Source organism: Carcharodon carcharias, chromosome 4 (genome assembly GCF_017639515.1).
Source record: "Carcharodon carcharias isolate sCarCar2 chromosome 4, sCarCar2.pri, whole genome shotgun sequence".
Classification (NCBI taxonomy): Eukaryota; Metazoa; Chordata; class Chondrichthyes; order Lamniformes; family Lamnidae; genus Carcharodon; species Carcharodon carcharias.
This window is the reverse complement of record NC_054470.1, coordinates 23,334,330-23,354,231: the sequence shown is the minus strand read 5'-3', so window position 1 is coordinate 23,354,231 and position 19,902 is coordinate 23,334,330. Positions and strand designations below refer to the sequence as shown.

General features: G+C 40.8%; 1 protein-coding gene across 3 annotated transcripts in view; it reads right to left on the bottom strand.

Moving 5' to 3' along the window:
- Nucleotides 1-19,902, bottom strand: part of pcsk5b (proprotein convertase subtilisin/kexin type 5b) — a 458,035-nt gene that overhangs the window by 275,291 nt on the left and 162,842 nt on the right. For all 3 annotated transcript variants that reach the window (XM_041185989.1, XM_041185987.1, XM_041185988.1), the window contains exon 10: nt 2,857-2,960. In XM_041185989.1, the coding sequence (XP_041041923.1) occupies nt 2,857-2,960 (104 nt within the window). The remainder of the gene's footprint in view (nt 1-2,856; nt 2,961-19,902) is intronic.

Here is a 19,902-nt window from a genome sequence, read left to right as displayed (position 1 = left end):
TCAATGTTATTGGACACAAATAAGACAACAAATTGTATTTATATAGCTCTTTTAATGTGCTTAAAGCACCTCCCAAGGTGCTTCTCAAGAGTGTTATGAAATAAAATTTGACACTGAGCCATAGAAATATTAGGACAGATGGCCAAAAGCTTGGTCAAAGGAGAAGGCATTAAGTGTCATAAAGGAGTAAAGAAAGACAGGCAGGCAGGGGAGAATAGTCAATTTTCGAGGTAATAAAGGCATGATTGAGCAGCAGATGATCTGAGGTAGGCATGCAGTCAGACAATGGTATGGAGATAAAAATAGGCAGTCTTAACGATGATGCAATTACGTGTGCAGAGGCTCATCTTGGGGTCAAATTGACACCAAGATTGTGAATAGTCTAACACAAACTCAGACAGTTGACGGGGAGAGAAATGGAGTTGGTGGCTAGGAAACAGAGTTTATGTTGCGGGACCAAAGACATGACTTTATATTCAGCCTGCTTGTCTGACATCCAGTACTGGTTAAGCAGAAAGTTCCCTCATTTAAACACTGATAAGACTGAAGTTCTTCAGTACTGGGTGTCAGGCAAGCAGGCTAAATATAAAGACGGTGGAGGGCTTGAGAGAGGTAGCGATGAGGGAGAGCTGGATGTCATTGCTGTACCTATGGAAAGTGATGCTGTGTTTTTGGATAATGTCGCTGAAGGATAGCATGTAGGTAAGAAATAGGAGGGATCCTTGGAGACACCAGAGGTAACCATGTGGGAAAGAATTCTATGGATATGATTGGACAGATAAGAATGGAACCAGACGAGTGCAGATCCACCCAACTGGTTGCTGGTTGGACAGATGTTAGAGGAGGATGGTATGGTCAATCATGTCACAGCTGCAGACAGGTCGAGAAGGACAAGGAAGGATAGCTTTCCTTTGCTACAGTCACATGGGATATCATTTGGGACTGAAGTTATAGCCCTTCAGTACTGGTGCAGAGGCTGAAATCTGATTGGTGGGCTCAAACATGAATTTTCGGAAAACATGGGCATAGATTTAGGAGGTGACAGCATCTTCAACAGTTAACATACAGCTCTCCCTCACCGCTACCTCTCTCAAGCCCTCCACCGTCTTTATATTTAGCCTGCTTGCCTGACACCCAGTACTGAAGAACTTCAGTCTTACCAGTGATGATGGTAGACGGGAAAGAGAGTGGTACAGTGCCTATGTGGAGAGAGCTATTAATGTCAGCTCACATGAGAGCCAGGAAGGGAAGTTGTGTGATCAGCATTTTAGGGGGAATAGGGTCGAGGGAGCAGGAGATGGGTCTCATGGAAAGGGGAGTTTGAAGAGGGCAAAAGGGGAGAAATGAGAGAAACTGGAGAAAGGTGCGAGTTCAGGGCTAGAGCAGGGGGAACCTTTGAGGATGTCTGACCCAATGGACAAGGGGAAGAGAGGAAAGAGGCAGAAGCGGTTGTTCAGTTGATCTCAATCTTAGTGACAAAGTAATCCACAAGCTCTTCACATTTGCTGCTCTAGGTGAGAGTGGAGAAAACAGGGGAAAGGGGTTTCAAGAGATTGTCTGCAGTACAGAAAACAAACTGGGGGTTGGCTTTGTAATCCAGGTGATCCTGGAATATTGAGAAAAGGAGAGCTGGGCACAATAGTACATTACGTGGACCAATCTGATATGGCAGTGAGTGGTCAGATTGTTCGCCGTATCTATTCAAGTCTGTGTCCTTTGGACTTAAGGAAGCAGATATGAAGGGCATTTTGGGGATGCTGCAAGGGTAAGAGGGGGAGTAATGGTTTTAATAGGGACTAGGAATTAGCTCTTAACCAAGAGTTAGTTTTCATTGAATATGCACAGTGATCTGAATTGAAGACCTGGCTGCTACACTGTGTTAGCTGGAACTGGTACGGAATAGATCCCAAACTAGTTTGAGTAACTTCAATACACTCTGGAATAAGCATAAATTCAGTTGCCAAACTGGATCTAATTCATTGAAAATTTGCATGATGCTGTCAATTTTCACCTAGAAAGACCACAAAAGGGTGGTAGGTGTGAGAAGACTAGTTGGATTCAGGTACAGAGTTACTACATTGTTTCTTGAACATTGCCTGGGAATGCTTGATGTTATTAGGTACAAAGGCTAGAAATACATTTCTTTGACCAGCATTCATACTTGTCCAACATAAACATAAGACCTTGAAATGTTTGATTTAGAGGTAACTTTGTCCAAACTGCACATCTGCTATTCTGTTTCAAAGTTGCAAAAACTACTGGTAGGAAAGACTCACACCAAAATTATTTCAGTTGCTAATTCATTAGTCAAACAATTCAGCATTGTTTTAACACTTGGAATGTAACCTATACCTTGCACAGTGAACTAAACCTATACAGACAGATTGAGTAAATTGTAGCTGCTACTAAACTACTGCTGCATTACATAACCATAATTGCAAGTTATACGGAGGGTGTAGGATGTATAATAGGAGTTGTAGCCCAAGATCAGCCATGATTGTATTGAATGATAGAGCAGGCTGGATGTGTGATCTACTCCTGCTCCTACTTCTTGTGTTCTTGTATGTCGACACAACACAAGAACTCAATTTAAAAATAGTTTAAGATTTAATTTAGTTAAGTGACACAGTTAGAACATTTCAATTTACATAATTTCACAAGATAAACATGTAAACTTTTGTTCAGCTATCAGACATTATGGAGAGTTCCCCATACTGCACCTCAAGATTAGCTGCCTGACATTAATATCCTTAAAAGTTAAAGAAACAGCATTTTAGATAAAAAACATAGTTTAGTTTAGACAAAAAGAGTTTTTGTGGAGAGAAAATTCAGTATTTTTTTACAAATTCATTTTACCTCTGTATCCAGCAGCATTGGTCTTCCAGTCTGGAGCATTCAGATGTCCAGAGCGTGATGTCCTTACAATAATATGCTGCACGTCCCTCCAATTCAGATAAGGGCTGAAGGAAGAGACAATTGGATTTTAAATATCTACATTTCAAAATTCAGCACAGCTTTTAAAAGTAAACCATTCAAATCCAATGGAAACCAACTAAATTTCAACTCTGAATTCTCTTACAATTTCAAGTTGAATATGAGCTGACTTTCTAATGGTAACAGTCACAAACCAACTTCGGGAACGTTAATAAATAACTTTTTTTTTATTCTTTCACAGGGTGTGGCATCGCTAGCTTGGCCAGCGTTTGGCCTTTGAGTCCCCTGTTGTTCCAATTACTACTTTTTAATCTCAATTTAATTGACTGCATTGGATGCTTTAAATTTAATTGAGAAGGAAATGGCCCACAATTGGTCTCAAGGGCTTTGTTGCTGGCTATTAACAATTAATCATTGCCGTGTTAAATTCCTCTTAAAAAGGGATAGGCTGCTGGTTAATAAGGAAAGCTCTCTGGATGGCATTTTTGTTTTGTGTGTATTGAGCCCATTGATCGTTGAAAGACATGACACAGTCCATCTAGGTTTCTACATAATAATCACATCCATCACGGATCAGCACAAAGTACTTAAAGAGTTTGATTGGTTCAATGTTGGTTGTCCCACTGTCACCATCATTTGTTGGTCTCAACAGGCTGCACTTCTAGCATATCACTCCCGATCACAGCCTTCTTACATGAAGGTGTTCCCTTATTGGGTATGGGTCTATGGGTGATATTTTACCCAAAAAACTGTACTCAAGTGTGAGAGGCTGGACAGCATATATTAACAGACTATTCAACTATGCAAGCAGGGCCATTCATAGTTGAGCCTTATTCTTAATACATATAACTGCTCATTTCAGAACAGGGCACTGAATGGTGACTATAAAAGGGAATGCTGATGGATATTCCCACTCCCTCGTCAGAACACCAACTCTGGATTTAAAGCTACAAGTCTATAAAAGAAAATTATTGAACCCTAACCCCAGAGGTAAGAACGGAAGCTGAATGATTCAATTTCTAGTCTGTGTGAAGTTACTTGATTTGAGTTGAACAGTAGGGATGCTACAATTTGGTCTCAGTCATCCAGGGTTCCCACTCATGATCGCTATCCAATAAGTCCTACTGGAACTGCAGGAATAGGATTAAGTTCTGTCATCCTGTGTTTGAATAGCCTGCTTAGACCTGTATATAAATAATAGCTACTTCAAATACCATGAAACTGTATTCCTTTAGGGAGACATTGTCTTCTGAGCACAGCAAAGGGGAAAAGTGAATTTACATCAAGTAGAATGCACATATATGAATATACAAATTAGGAACAGGAGGTGGCTACTTGGCCCCTCGAGCCTACACTGCCATTCAATAAGATCGTGGCTGATCTGAATGTAACCTCAAGCCCACATTCCTGCCTACCTCCAATAACCTTTCATCCTCTTACTAATCAAGAATCTATCTAGCTCTGCCTTAAAAATATTCAAAGTCTTTCCTCTACCGCCTCTTGAGGAAGAGTGTTCCAAAGACTCACACCCTCAAAAAAATTTCTCCTCATCTGTCTTAAATGAGTGACCACTTATTTTAAACAGTGACTCCTTGTTCTAGATTCTCCCACAAGAGGAAACATCCTCTCCACATCCACCCTGTCATGACCACTGAGGATCTTAAAGATTCAACTGAGTCACCTCTTACTCTTCTAAATTCCAGTGGATAACCTGTCCAGTCTTTCCTCAATAGACAACCTGCCCATTCCTGGTATTAGTCTAGTAAACCATCTCTGAAATGCTTTAATGCATTAATATCTTTCTTTAAATACGGAGGTCACTACTGTACACAATACTCTAGATGTGGTCTCACCAATGCCCTGTACAACTGAAGCATAACCTCCCTATTGTAATCAATTCCCCTCACAATAAATGAAAACATCATATTAGCTTTCCTAATTACCTGCATACTAACCTTTTGTGATTCATGCACTCAGACACCCAGATCCCTCTGAACCTCAGAGCTCCTCAATCTCTCACCATTTAGATAATAAGCTTTTTTATTCTTCCTGCCAAAATGAATGATTTCACATTTGCCCGCTCACTTAACCTATCTACGTCACTTTGTAGCCTCCTTACATCCTCTTCACAATTTACTTTCCGACCTATCTTTGTGTAATTAGCAAATTTAGAAACCATTCCTTCGATCCCTTCATCCAAGTCATTTATATAAACTGTAAAAAGTTGAGGGCGCAGCACTGATCCCTGTGGCACACCACTCGTCACATCCTGCCAACCAGAAAACCTGAACAAAATCCATTATGATACCATGTAATTGCTTATAAACTAATAAAGCAGGAACTTGAGTGATAGCGGGTTGGTTGGTAAATCAAAACAACGAAAAATAAGCAACACTCAAAATAGTTGTGAAACAAATTTCTAAAGATAACAAAAATTTCTAAAGACATGGCAATCATCATTGAATTCACAAGAAAAGCAGTCGGACATTCAACCCTTTGAGCATGTTCCAGAGCTCAAGTAGACATAGCTGGTCTGTATCTTAACCCCACGTACCTACCTTTATTCCATATACGAATTCTCTTACCCAACTTACTTTGTGATATCTGACAGTTTTAGGTTGAAAGTTTAAATCCCCTGACACTGAACTATAGAATTTGTGACATCATAGATAAAGAATCACACAGCTATAAAATAATCTTCTCAACCAGGTTTATAGGTAGAGAGCTTGAAAAGAATCAAAGGTCCCAATCTAAAGATGGACACACTTGGGTTTTGCTCATACTTATGCAACTAAATAATGGAATGCAATATGCCCCTGTGATCTATAACACTTCAATTCTAAAAGGGAATGTTCCATTTTCTGTACCTTTATACTGGAGCAGGCTGATCCAGCATTACCCACAAGCAAAAGTATTTTTAACTCAAATCAATACAGCAGAAATATTTGAAACCCCTAAAGCATTTTAAAACCTTTTGATATCGGGCAGGCCTTGGGAAAGTGTAACCTCTACAGACTGACTCTATTGTGATTCTAGCAGCACTGGATCCTAAAATATGATGAAGGAATCATAAATATGTATTTTGAAAACCTCAGAGATAATTCTGCTTTTTATGTAAACCATAAAGCAGAGAATAGTGCTGCTTTTAAAGGTAGCAAATGCATTCACAATCTGACGTGCTAGTTACTCAAAATATGAGTACAGGTTAAAGCCTCTCAGTTAGTTTGAGTTACAAAGGTTCATGTGTGCTGCACATTGGACTACAGAATTGAATCAGATTTCACAGACCAGTTAGAAAGCAGCTTGCCCATGGATTGCAGGTTTTGTAAATTAGTCATAAATAACAGATTTATCTTTAAATGGAAGGATGCAAAATTTTTCTGAATTTTCATTTTAGCAAAGCAACAGCAAAGGAAACTCAAAACAATTATTTTGTGGATGTCAGCAATGCCAATAGATTAAATCTAATTGTATTGACTGTGGTGCATGAACAAACTTATTTCACCAATGTGAGCAATAGTTCAGTGAGGTTAAAGAAAGGACAGTTTGGTTTTGTATCTCATCTGATAGCTCAGTTGGCAAAAGCACTCATCAGTTTGGAACAGAAGCTCATAGACTGCTGAGTTAACAAATCTTGGCCAGGAAGACAGTAATACTGCTACCACTGCCTAAGCACCCCATGGCATGGTTGTTAGAATGAGGCAGGGATGGTGGGAGATGAGAGGAGGATGAAAAGAAACAAAAAAAATTGCATATTTAGCTTCTTCCTCCTAATCAGCATATCTAGATGACTGAGTGAGTGTAGGGTCAGATACGTCTTCAACGATCCCATTGTTGGTTAAGCTGCCAATATGCACTGTCTCTCTTTCACGCATTAAAAATAACTACTTGGCAAGGTACCAGGGGTATTTCAGAATCTAGGAAGTATATCACATCATGAGTTACAACTGTCAGGAGAATAGAAAGGGGAGAGAAACCAAGGAATACAGTGGTGAAAGGCGAGTTAGATTTCTCTGTTGCAGAGAGCTGGCGTAGATTTGACAGGCCAGATGGCTCTCTTCTTCTGCTGTAAACATTCTATAATGCTTCTTGTTGCACATTCTCAGAAGTCTAGTTTATGCACTTTTTCCTCATAACTTGACCCTTGGAGCCCTGGTAACATTTTGTTGAATCTGCACTGCATTCCTTCCAATGCCAATATATATATATATATATGTAGGGCCGAATTTAACAGAGGTGAACAGGGCATGGAAAAAAAAAAAATGCTGGCTGGCAGGCCAACTTTCTGATGCCAGGCAATCTGACGAAAGTGGGTTCAGGGCCAGCAAGGCTACCCAACCCATGAAGCAGGTAGCCGATTTGGCTCATGAGTAACCATGTTAAGTTTACTTAAAACATTTCCAGTAGGCCTCCTGTTCCTGAACCTAGTCGGGGGACAGTTTAACTGTCTAGTAGTGAGCAACCACTGGCAGGCCCTCACTCCCTGCCACCCGGAAGCTGTCCTGTAAAGGGGTTCACATCCCTCTATAGTGGTGGCCTTTGTGGCCTGTCTGCTGTAAAATGTTTTGTTTAAAGTTTTTAAATAGGTTGGTGAGAGGGCAGCTCCATTTTGAGGTGCCCTCTCGTTTACTAACCATCCACTGTAGGATGCTGCTCCTCTCAAGTTGGAAGACCTGTGATTGGTCCTCCAGCTTAGAGAGACCTCCTGTCACCCTTAACTGGGCAAAGAACAAGTCTTCATGCCAATTAAGGGGCATCTCTGTGAAAGACCCAAAGAATAACCATATGGTCTTAAGTTGGTTTGATTCCAGGGCACTTCCAGCCAATGAAAGAAACCCATAACCTCAATCAATTCTCCAAAGATCTTGAATATGTGTATACACCTCATGTATATGTGGATTTTTTTCAGTAAAATGGGCAGGTGTAAAACAAAGGTTAGGAATGTTGTCAGGTTAGGCTGGTGCTCATTAGCCAAAACTTGACTATCTGTGCATACATGGAAGAAGTGAAAAATAACAGATGAAATACAACAACAGGTACATTCCAAAGTACAAGTTACAACAACATACTTCAAAAAATAGAGGGTTGGAGGAAAAGAAAAACTAATCTGTGGTATTATAGCTTTTTAATCAGGGATTTATAACTTAAATGACTAATTACTATGATTTACAGTTAGTATTTTGGAGATAGGAAAATGGGAATAAAATTGTTGGAATGTAAGCATTACACAATCCGAAATTAAGGTGAATTACACAATTATTAAACATCTAGCTGAGTCTGACTACTAATGTAAGCTGGAACGTATTTGGTTTCAAATCATTGTGCCACAATCACAAGCTTCCAGTCTACCTTTGTTGTTATTCTTCCTGGTCGCTGTAATAAGGAAATTGCAGCTCTGGTTGCTAAGGAACACTAGTGGACATGCTGAATTAGAGTAAACAAATACGTCTTTTAAAAAAAACATGCTAGGTAGGGGGCTTTCGTGTTTCTAGTGTTAGATGGGACCAGCTGCATTGTAAAATGTTGTATTTTACAACAGCAAGAGTCATTACCGAATGGGTCAAACCACAGCCTTGAGGAGGGAAGCAGTTTCCTAGCACACAGCTTGAATAAAAAGGTCAAGTTCTGCATGAAGGAGCTCAGCCATCCTGTGAAATGTCAAAGCATCATGACCTTGAATCACACCATTGCTTGCATTTTAGTCATTGATCCCCTTTTTATGGCCGCCGTCTCCTCATGATACACTTTTACATTTGCTGCATCTGTTGCTCTGCTCAGAGAGAGCAGCATCTATGCACAGGTACTCCCAAGATATGAGTAAAACAAGCTCCCTCATCTTTTAGTAGAATTATGGACTTATGAAAATCTGAGTCAATGATTCTGTAATCTGGATGAGGAGAGCAGTTTTAACAATATAATGTGAACACAGCAAGCAACACAAACATTTTGCCCAAGATCTAAACTTATAAGTGCCAAATACAAACTTGTTATTGAGCCATCAGACTCTACAGACCTGTGCCCAGGGCCTTGGCTACTGTCGCACAAGCATCAAGTTCATGTTTAAGAACTCAGCTGTTAGTTACACCACCAGGCTTGAGGAGCTGAAACAATTACTCTTGTTCTTATGATTCTGTGTCTCAAATTTGAATAATTGTTGCCACACCACAACAGACAGTTCACAACAACCTGGAGAAGAAGAATGAAGCAAGAAATTTCAGTGATGTCACGTGCAGAAGTCTTTAAAAGTGGCAGGACAAGTTGAGGAAACTGTTTAAAAAGGCAAACTGAATCTTTGGCATTAGAAATCAAGCCAAATGCAAAAAGGTTATACTGAACCTTTATAAAACACTGGTTGTACCCCAAGTGGAGCACTGAGGGAAATTTTCCCAGGTCCTTGGAGGTGGGTTGGGCCAGGAAAATATCTCTAAATATGTGCTTCTAGTGATCTTATGGTAGTGACTGCCCAGGACCAATGATAGACAGAACTTCCTCATCCTAAGTAACTCATCACAATTTTTTCCCCCTTTGTCTCTGAGGAGCAGAGTTTCTGACTTTGACCTGGCAATCACCCACCCACAATGACACCACAGGGAAAATAAATTATTACAGTGCACTACAGGTACAAGCTCATGCTTTACCTTTCAGTGTGTAGCATATGTAACTCCAATTTGTTGTATGACTCCTCATATGTAGGCACCCCCTCCCACTGCCACATATAATGGATCAAACACCCATTTCCCCCCACCATTCCCTGCGCCACCTGAAGACAATTTTGTTTCGAATCAACTAATTTGAATAACATTGGTGAAGGTGACGCATGCAACAGCAATCACAAGATAATTATTCTCTGATTTTTCCACTTACATGCAAAACATCAGGTTCCCCTACTTGATACATCTTCATCGCTAAATGGCAAAGATTGAATACCCAGTGGCAGGATGAAAGTCCATCCCAGATCAATCCACACCTTGGATGTGCTGTACCATGTTCATTTCAATGTATTTTTCACAATAACATTAATTCATAGGAAACAGGAGCAGGAGTGGGCCATTTGGCCCCTTGAGCCTGCTCTGCCATTCAATGAGATCATGGCTAATCTGACTGTGGCCTTGACTCTACTTTCCTGGCTGCCCCCATTACCCTTGACTCCCTTGTCTATCAAAAATCTGTCTAACTCAGCCTTGAATATATTCAATGACCGTGCTCTTGGTGGAAGAGAATTCCAGAGACAAATGATCCTCTGAGAGGAGAAATTCCTCTTTATCTCCTTCTTAAATTGGAGATGCCTTATGTTTAAATTGTGTCCCCTGGTTCTGGATTCCTCCACAAGGGAAACATCCTCTCAGCATCTACCCTCGCAAGCCCCCTCTGAATCTTAAACATTTCAATAAAATCACCTCTCATTTTTCAAAACTCCTATGAGTACAGGCCCAATCTGCTCAGCCTTTCCTCTTAAGACAACCCCTTCATCCTAAGAATCAGCCTAGTGAACCTTATCTGAACTGCTTCCAATGTAAGTGTATCCCTCTAAACAAGACGAACAAAATTTCACATGATACTCTAGATGTGGAGGTACTTTCCCTGAAAATAAGCTTCCCCTTCTAAGCACTAATTTAACATTGTCCACAGGCAAAATACTGCAGGTGCAGGAAATCTGAAATAAAAATAGAAAAGCTCTGGGAACACTCAGCAGGTCTGGCAGCATCAGTGGAGAGAGAAACAGAGCTAGCGTTTCAGGTTGTGACTTTCCATCAGAACGGGAAAAAGTTAGAAATGTAATAGCTTTTATATTGGTGAAATGGGGGAGGGTGAAAAAAGAACAAAAGGGAAGGTCTATGCTGGGGTGGAAGGCAGGAGACATTAAATGACAAAAGAGTTGGTGGGCAGAGGCAAATAGAGTGGTAATGGCACAAGTAAAAAAACAAAAGATGGGTGCGAAGTAGGTGTGAATAGCAGAGTAATGAACAGCTTCCATCTGAAAGCAGAACAAAAAAATAGCAGATTGGGTGACTGCTTTGCAGAACACCTGCATTCAGTCTGCAGGTATAACCCTGAGCTTCTGGTGGCCTGCCATTTTAACTCTCCACCTTGCGCTCATTCTGACATCTTTGTCGTCGGCCTACTGCATTGTTCCAATGAAGCTCAATGCAAGATTGAGGAACAGCGCCTCGTCTTTCAAATAGGCACTTTATAGCCTTCTGCACTTAACACTGAGTTCAACAATTTCATACCATGATCTTTTTCTTGCTTTGCTACCAGACATGGCAGCACAATGTGGATGGGGTGGTGGTGGTGGGTGGTGGGGGGTGGGGGGGAGAGAGAGAAAGAGAGAGAGAGAGAGAGAGAGAGAGAGAGAGGCTGAGTGGAGAGTGCAATATGCATACACAAGTGTGTACAATAGACGTGCATAAATCATAGCTTTCCCAAAAACATACAAGAGAAGACTCACAATAAGTCTTCAAGACACTGTTACAGAAATATGGGACAAAGAACGTCTGGCAACAAAGATGTTTGGAAACAGCACGTAGGCCTCAGTCCCATAAAATCCAGGATGGTTGGTCATCCTGGTTACCATGTATCAACACTTATAAAGTAGGTTTTCAAAAGGTGAGAGAAAAGCAAATTAATTTCACACTTTTGAAGGGTAGACAAGGATACATTCAAGCTAGAGCAGCTCAAACTATCTAAGGACATCAGCTGGAGATGGAGGTTGAATCATAGCTTTCAACATCCTGCTCAGCGCATCTTTTTTGATATGCACAATATGCAGACATTTCCACATAATATTCCTTCGGAATCAAGCATTTTGCCTTATAAAGAGGTTATGTTTTGTTTTAGGAGTATAAAAACTGAAGTAGAGTCTGATAGGTTTACAACAGGATGCATTATTAAGATACTATGAAGTTATCAGAACTAGGGGGCACCATTTAAAGGTAAGTGGTCTCCCATTTAAGACAGTGATGAAGAGAAATTGCTTCTGTCTGTGGAATTCTCTTCCACAAACAGCAGTGGAGGCTGAGTCACTAAACATATCCAAGGCTGAGTTAGATGGGTTGTTGATTGACAACGGAGTTGAGGATTATGGGGAACAGCCAAGAAAGTATTAATAAGGCTACAATCAGAACAGTCATGATCCTATTGAATGGCAGAGCAGGCTTAATGCCCCAAATGGCCTTTGCTCCTCTTTCTTATGATTTAAGTGCTCAAGGCACCCAGATAACTGGTCTCTTCCTTCATCCCTTTCCTGTCATCCTGCTACAGTATAACTCTCCAGGGCATGTAGGAGATTCAAGGAATGCTGTTGCCTATCACAGCTTCCTTCCTCACCTAAAATTGAAGCCTACTGACATACCAATGGGCACACATTTCCAGATTAACTTTGACAGGCCATAAGGGCAAATAGCATGGGATGTGTCAGAAATCAAAATCAACACAAAAAAAAATCACAATTAAATTAGGAATAAGGAGTCAGGAGCAATGAAAACAAGTAACAATGATAGTCAATGAAAGTAAGGAAATACTGGTTGTGTTGAATAATTACCTAGCGACACTATTTATAGTTGAGGAAAAGGTCTGCATACCGAACATCCTAAGGAAACTAATACTGAATCAGGGAGAGAGACTCACCAAAATGAATGTAAGTAAAACAATGGAGAAAATAATGGCGCCAAGTCCCCAGGGCCAGATGGTTTCCATTCCAGGGATTTAAAGGAAGTAGGTGTGGACATTGCAAATACCCTAACTATAATGTTCCAATGTTTTCTCAATCTGGAAAGCATTCCTTTAGAGTGAATAATTAAGCATGTCACTCTGTTATTTAAGAAAGGTGAGGGGGAAAACTAGAGATTATAGACCAGTTAGCCTAACATTTGTTGTTAGAAAATTACTGGAGTTTATAATTAAGGATAGGATGACTGAACTTGAAAATTTTAAGTTGATCAGAGAAAACCAACATGGATTTGTAAAGAGTAAGTCACGCCTGACAAATCAGATTGAATTTTTTGAAAAGGTGATGAAGTATTGGGCAGTTGGATTTCTTTGGATGTTACTTATATGGACTTCAGATGGCATTTGGTAAAGTCACTCCTCTTAAGCGACTGTTGGCTAAAATAGTAGCTCATGGAATTTAAAGGCAAATTATTGACCTGGTTAAGTAAATAGCTGAGTGGCAGGAATCAGAGAGTAGGAATAATTCGCAGGTATTCCAATTGGGAGGGTGAGGCTAGTGGTGTCCCACAGGATCTGTGTTGGGCCTCAAACTATTCACTGTATTTATTAACAACTTTGATGATGGGATAGAAAGCCATGATTCCAAATTTGCCAATGACACAAAGAAAGATGGCATTGTAAGCAGTGTAAACATAAAAAAATAAAATTACAAAAATAATAGATTAAGTAAATGGGGCAGGTACATAGATCATTAAAATATCACGAATAGATACAGAAAATAATCAAAAAGGCTAATGCAAGGCTGGCCTTTATACTTAGAGGCCAGAATAGAAGGAGGTAGAAGGTTTTTTAATTCATTTATGGGCTGTGGGCATTGCTGGCTAGCCCACCCCTAATATTTCAACTACACAAAGCCTTGGCTAGAACACAGTATTGTGAACAGTTCTGGGCAGCACACCTTGGAAAGATATATTGGCCTTAGAGAAATGCAGCATAGGTTTACTAGAATAACAACTGGATTCCAAGGGTTGGATTTTCCCATCCTGAATTGGGGCAGGCTGGAGGTGAGACGCCAAATGAATAGCACCGCTGGTCTGCATGATAGTCTGCCACATCCATTCCAGACTCTGATGACATTCCAGAGGATGGGGTGAGAACGGAGAGCAGTCGGGAAAGTGAAGTCACCCATATCTTTAATTGGGCATGTTGAGGTCATTAGGGAGATCAATATGAGGTAACCTTCTGACTTCCTGAGATCTTCCTGGGGCGGGCAGCTGTTGGGAGCTCTCTGAAGCTGTCCAGGCTGCAGCCTGGTGGGAACAGGGTGGCAGCGCTGAAACAGCTTCATTTGATGCAAAAAAAAAAGGTTAAATATTTGGACAAAGAAGAAAAGTACTGAACAGCAATGAAATTTTAATAACCAAACTTTCTCTACCCTGGGTACCAGCTCTCCATTTGTTGTGGCCACTTTGAAGATGAAGATTCTCTCTTTTTTTTTTACACCATGCACAGACAGCCACAGAAATGGATGCAGAGTGAGGACAGAAAGTGACCCACCTCCCTGGTGTCCCGCCTCAGCCCCCCATACCCTGTCCCCACCTCACCCCTAGTCCACTGAATAGCAGCAGATCCAGTTTTGGGGTTAGGTTCTTAATGACCCTATGAAAATTCCGTTTCATGTCAGACTGGTGTCGGGGGTGGGTTTGTGACCCAAAATCAAACCCACCTCCTGATTCCCACCTCCAATGGTAAAAGCCAGCCCCAAAGGTTATATTGTGAGAAGTGATGACACAAACTAGGGTTGTATTCCCTGGCATTTAGAAGGTTAAGGGGTAATTTAATCAAAGATTCACAATATTAAGGAAAACAAATAAGGTAGAGAAAGAGCTCTGACTCCCACGCATGCCCACCAGACTGAAGATTGTACAAGTGCGGGATGACATCAGGACGCTCACCCGACCTCTTCTCGCGCTATTTTATGCCCGATCTGGGTCGGGTGCATGCCCGCTGTGAGATGCAAAGTTCTGCCCATTGTGTGTGTGTCACAAATTCAAAAAATGTAAATGTATCGTTTATATATATTATATACATGTTCACATTCACATATTTTTGAAGCCATTTTACAATTAAGGGTACTTTCACATATTAAATATGTATGTGCATAATAAGGAAATATTGAAAAAATACATTTGCATGCATATTTTACAAAGTCAGTGCAGAGCCTGGTTCACGGGGTTGAGGCAGCTTATGTGGTTTGAGTCTAGAGGTTAGGGTGAGGGATGAGATCCTGCAATACTGGTACTGCAATATTGGAGTTATCTATGGTGAGATCAAGGATTTGCAATAAAAAACCTTTTCTTTCTGTAACTACCACAGTAACACATCTTTTGGCAACAAATTCTCCTCCTCTTTCGAAAGGTGAACTGGGTGTTCTTCCCAGATTGAGGCATTGGCTTTGAACTATGTGATTTTACTTACTCACAAAATAGATAGCTTAACAATAAAATACCATAACTATGTAATATCTGATTCACACTGTTCCTTGATTGCATAAAAATATTAAAGATATTTTCTCTCCAATCATAGACTCTAAAACAGAATTCTGTAAACTCAATCTCGCCCATTTCCTTGGCTAGACTGCCAAGGATCTTAAGAACAAAAAGGCTGAATCTCTTGTCCACAAGGTTTATTGCTGACTGAAAACCAATGGTGGGTTGCCAAGGTAATTCTCTAAGATTCTAACCACAGGCTGTCAAATCAGAGGACTTCAGTCAATTGCAACAAAAACTTTTTTGTCTGTGTTAATTTTTTAAAACTTGTATCTTTTATTGCTAGAACCTTCATGTAAAAAGAGTTGAAATATTGTACCCTTTGTGATCTTTTCAAAGACAACAATTTTATTCAGCCTTCTCAAAATCTCAGAAATATCAGTCGCTTCCCCATGTTGGGGGCCTATTTTATTGTAACTAGGCATGTTGCATACATTCCCATGAATATATCTGAAAGATACCCAATAACATTAACATCAATTCTGAATGTACAGCCAAACTTTGATCATAGCATAGAATATGCTCATTCCTAAAAGAACAATTTTCCATAACTGACATCTCAAACTTTATTTTGCCTCCAGTCTTCTCAATTTGCATTTGTAAAGGTCTTTGTAGCCTAGTGTGTTTGGAGCTGATCAGAAATGCTCTCCTCTGAAATATAACCTCTGTGGTCCTATTTCATCTCCTTAACTGTTGATTCTAGTGATAAAAAATCCAAGTTAAAAATAATCAGCACTGACAAATAAAACATTTCTGTCACAATGAAAAAGCTACAAACAACAATATGTTTTTATACAGAGTCTTCATTACAGCTTTTCATAGGAGCATTATTAAACAAAATTTGACAGTGAGCCATATAGGGCAGTATTAGGACAGATAATCAAAAGTTTGGGCAAAGAAGCAAATTTTAAGGAGTGTCTTAAAGAAGGAGAGGTAGCGAGCTGGAGAGGTTTAGAAAGGGAATTCCAGAGTTTAGGTCCAGGCAGTTGAAATTGTAACTACCAGTGGAAGAGTGATGAAAATCTAAGAAGCACCCTTGTCTCCAATGGGAAGACACAAAGATCTTGGAGGGTTAATGGGCTACAGGAGGTTACAGAGGGGGGAATAAATAAGACCATTGTGCTTTGAAAACAAGGATGAGAATTCAAACAAAAAAGGCAATGCTTAACTGGGAACCACATTCCTATTAGTTAGGTCATTCCAGGATTTTGATCCTGTGACAAAGAAAAAACAGCACTAAATTTAATAATCAAGATAGTCTGTGACTTGGAGGGGAACTTGCAGTTGGTGATGTAACCATGCAGCTGCTGCCCTTATTCCACTAGGAGGTTGAGTTCTGTGAAGGAGCCTTAACAAGTTGCAACATTGCATCCTGTAAGCAGGACAGACTGCTGCCAAGGTGCACCAGTGTTGGGGGGATTGAATATTTAATGATATGGATGAGGTACTAATCAAATCAGTTGCTTTGTCCTGGATGGTGTCAAGCTTCAAGGGTTGCTGGAGCTGCACTCATCCAGGCAGGTGGGGAGTATTCCATCACACTCCTGACTTGTGCCTTGTAGACAGCGGACAGGATTTGGGAAGTCAGGTAGTGTGTTACTCGCCACGGAATCCCCACCCTTGTAGCCACAGTATTTATCTGGCTCGTCCAGTTAAGTTTCTAGCCAATGGTAATAACCCCATGCCTCCTCCTCAGGATGCTGTTGGTGGGGGGATTCTGTGATGGTAATGCCATTAAATGTCTGTGGAAGGTTACAGACTTTCCCTTATTGATGACGGTCATTGTCTGGCACTTATAATCCACACAATTTACTTGCCACTTATCATTCCAAGTCTGAATGTTGTCCAGGTCTTGCCACGTACAGGCATGGACATCCTAATTACTTGCGTAGTGGTGAACATAATTGAACACTGTGCAATTAATGAACATCACCACTTCTGATTTTATAATGAAGGGAAGGTGATTGATGAAGAAATGGTTGGGCCTGAGTGCCCTGAGAAACTCCCGCAGTTATGTCCTGGGCAGAGATGCTTGGCTTCCAACACCAACAACCACAACCATCTTCCTTTAAGAACGCAGACAAAGGAGCAGGGTTAACCATGCAGCCCATTGAGCCTGCTCTGCCATTCAATATGATCTTCTGCCTCAACACAAATTTCTTGTCTGCTCCCCATTGCGCTTGATTCCCTGAGTAACCTTTGTGCTAGGGATAACTCCAATCATTGGAGATATTTCTCTCAACTCCCTTTGAGTTCTATTTTATTAGGGTTCCTTGATGCCACACAGTCAAATGATGCCTTGATGTCAAGGGCAGTCACTCTCACCTTACCTCTGGAATTTTGCTCTTGGTCCATGTTCAGACCAAGGCTACAATGAGGTCTGCAGCTGAGTGGTCCTGCTGGAACCAAAACTGAGCACTGATGATCAGGTTATTGGTGAGTTGGTACCACTTTATAGGACAGCTGAAGGCACCTTCCAGCACTTAGCTGATAGGACAGTAAATTGGTCAGACTGGATTTGTCCTGCTTTTTTGTGGACAGGACATACCTAGGCAATTTTCCACATTGTCAGGTGGATGATTGTGTTGTAGCCAGACTGGAACAGCTTGGTTAGAGACACAGCTAGTTAAGAACATAGGACTCAGGAGCAGGAGTAGGCCATTCGGCTTTCAAGCCTGTACTGCCATTCGATAAGATCATAGCTGATCGGATTGTGATCTAAACACCACTTTCCTGTCTGCCCGCCATAACCTTTGACTCCCTTGCCTATCAAAGATCCATCTAATTCAGCATTGAGTAATTTCAATGACCTAGCCCCCACTGTTTTCTGGGGAAGAGAATTCCAGACTAATGACCCTCAGAGGAAAATTTTCTCCTCACTTCCATCTTAAAAAGGAGACCTGATATTAATAAAACGTGTTCCTTAGTTTTAGCCTCCCCCACAAGAGGAAACATCCTCCTGCTTTCCACCCTGTCAAGTCCCCTCGCATCTTATATGTTTCAATGAGATCATTTCTCATTCTTCTAAAGAGCCCAGCCGGTTCAATCTTTCTTCATAAGATTAGCTCTTCATTCCAGGAATGAGTCCAGTGAATCTTCTCTGTATTGCTTCTTATGCAAATATAGCCTTTTTCAAATAAGACCAAAACTGTACACAGTATTTCAGATGTGGTCTCACCAAGGCAGTGTACAGCTGCAGTAAAATATCCCTACTTTTATATCCCATCCTCCTTACAATAATCGCCAACATTCTATTTGCCTTCCTAATCACTTGCTGTACCTGCATACTCACATTGTATGATTCCAAAATTCTGCAGATTCTGGAACAGTCCTGGCAGATCGGAGGGTGGCACATGTAACTCCGCAATTTAAAAAAGGAGGGAGGGCGAAAACAGTGAATTACAGACCGGTTAACCTAACGTCAGTAGTATGGAAAATAGCAGAGTCTATTATTAAGGATGTGATAACAGGACACTTAGAAAATATCAATGGGATTAGACAAAGTCAATATGGATTTATGAAAGGGAAATCATGTTTGACAAACTTACTGGAGTTATTTGAGGATGTAAATAGCAGAATAGATAAGGGAGAACCAATGGGTATGGTGTATTTGGATTTTCAGAAAGCTTTGATAAATTCCCACATAAGAGATTAATGTGTAAAGTTAAAGCACATGAGATTGGGGCTGATATATTGGCATGGATCAAGAATTGATTATCAGACAGGAAATGGAGTAGGAATAAACGGGTCTTTTTCAGAATGGCAGGTGGTGATTAGTGGAGTGCTGCAGGGATCAGTGCTTGGGTCCCAGCTATTCACAATATATATCAATGATTTGGATGAGGGAACCAAATGTAATATTTGCAAGTTTGTTGACGACACGAACCTTGGTGGGAATGTGAGCGATAAGGAGGATGTTAAGTGGCTTCAAGGCGATTTAGACAAGTTGAGGGAGTGGGTAAATACATGGCAGATGCAGTATAACGTGGATAAGTATGAAGTCCACTTTGGTAGGAAAAACAGAGTGGCAGAGTATTAATTAAATGGTGATAGATTGGGAAATGTTGATGTACAAAGGGGCCTGGGTGTCCTTGTACACCAACCACTGAAAGCAAGCATGCAAGTGCAGCAAGCAGTTAAGGCAAATGGTATGTTGGCCTTCATTGCGAGAGGACTTGAGTACAGGAGCAAGGATGTCTTACTGCCTTGGTGAAACCACACCTGGAGTATTGTGTGCGGTTTTAGTTTCATTATCTAAGAAAGGATATACTTGCCATAGAGGAAGTTCAGCGAAGGTTCACCAGACTCATTCCTGAGATGGCTGGATTGTCGTAGGAGGAGAGATTGAGCTGACTAGACCTGTATTCACTGGAGTTTAGAAGAATGAGAGGGGATCTCATTGAAACATATACAATTCTGACAGGGATGGACAGATTGGATGCAGGAATGATATTTCCTCTGACTGGGGAGTCCAGAACAAGGGTTCACAATCTCAGGATACGGGGTAGGCCATTTAGGACAGAGATGAGGAGAAACTTCTTCACTTAGAGGGTGGTGAGCTTATGGAATTCTCTATCACAAAAAGCCGTGGAGGCCAAGCCACTAAACGTATCTAAGAAGGAAATAGATAGATTCCTGAACTCTAAAGGCGTCAAAGGGTGTGGGGAAAGTGCAAGAGTACGGTGTTGAGATAGAGGATCAGCCATGATCATATTGAAAGGTGGAGCAGGCTTGAAGGGCTAAATGACCT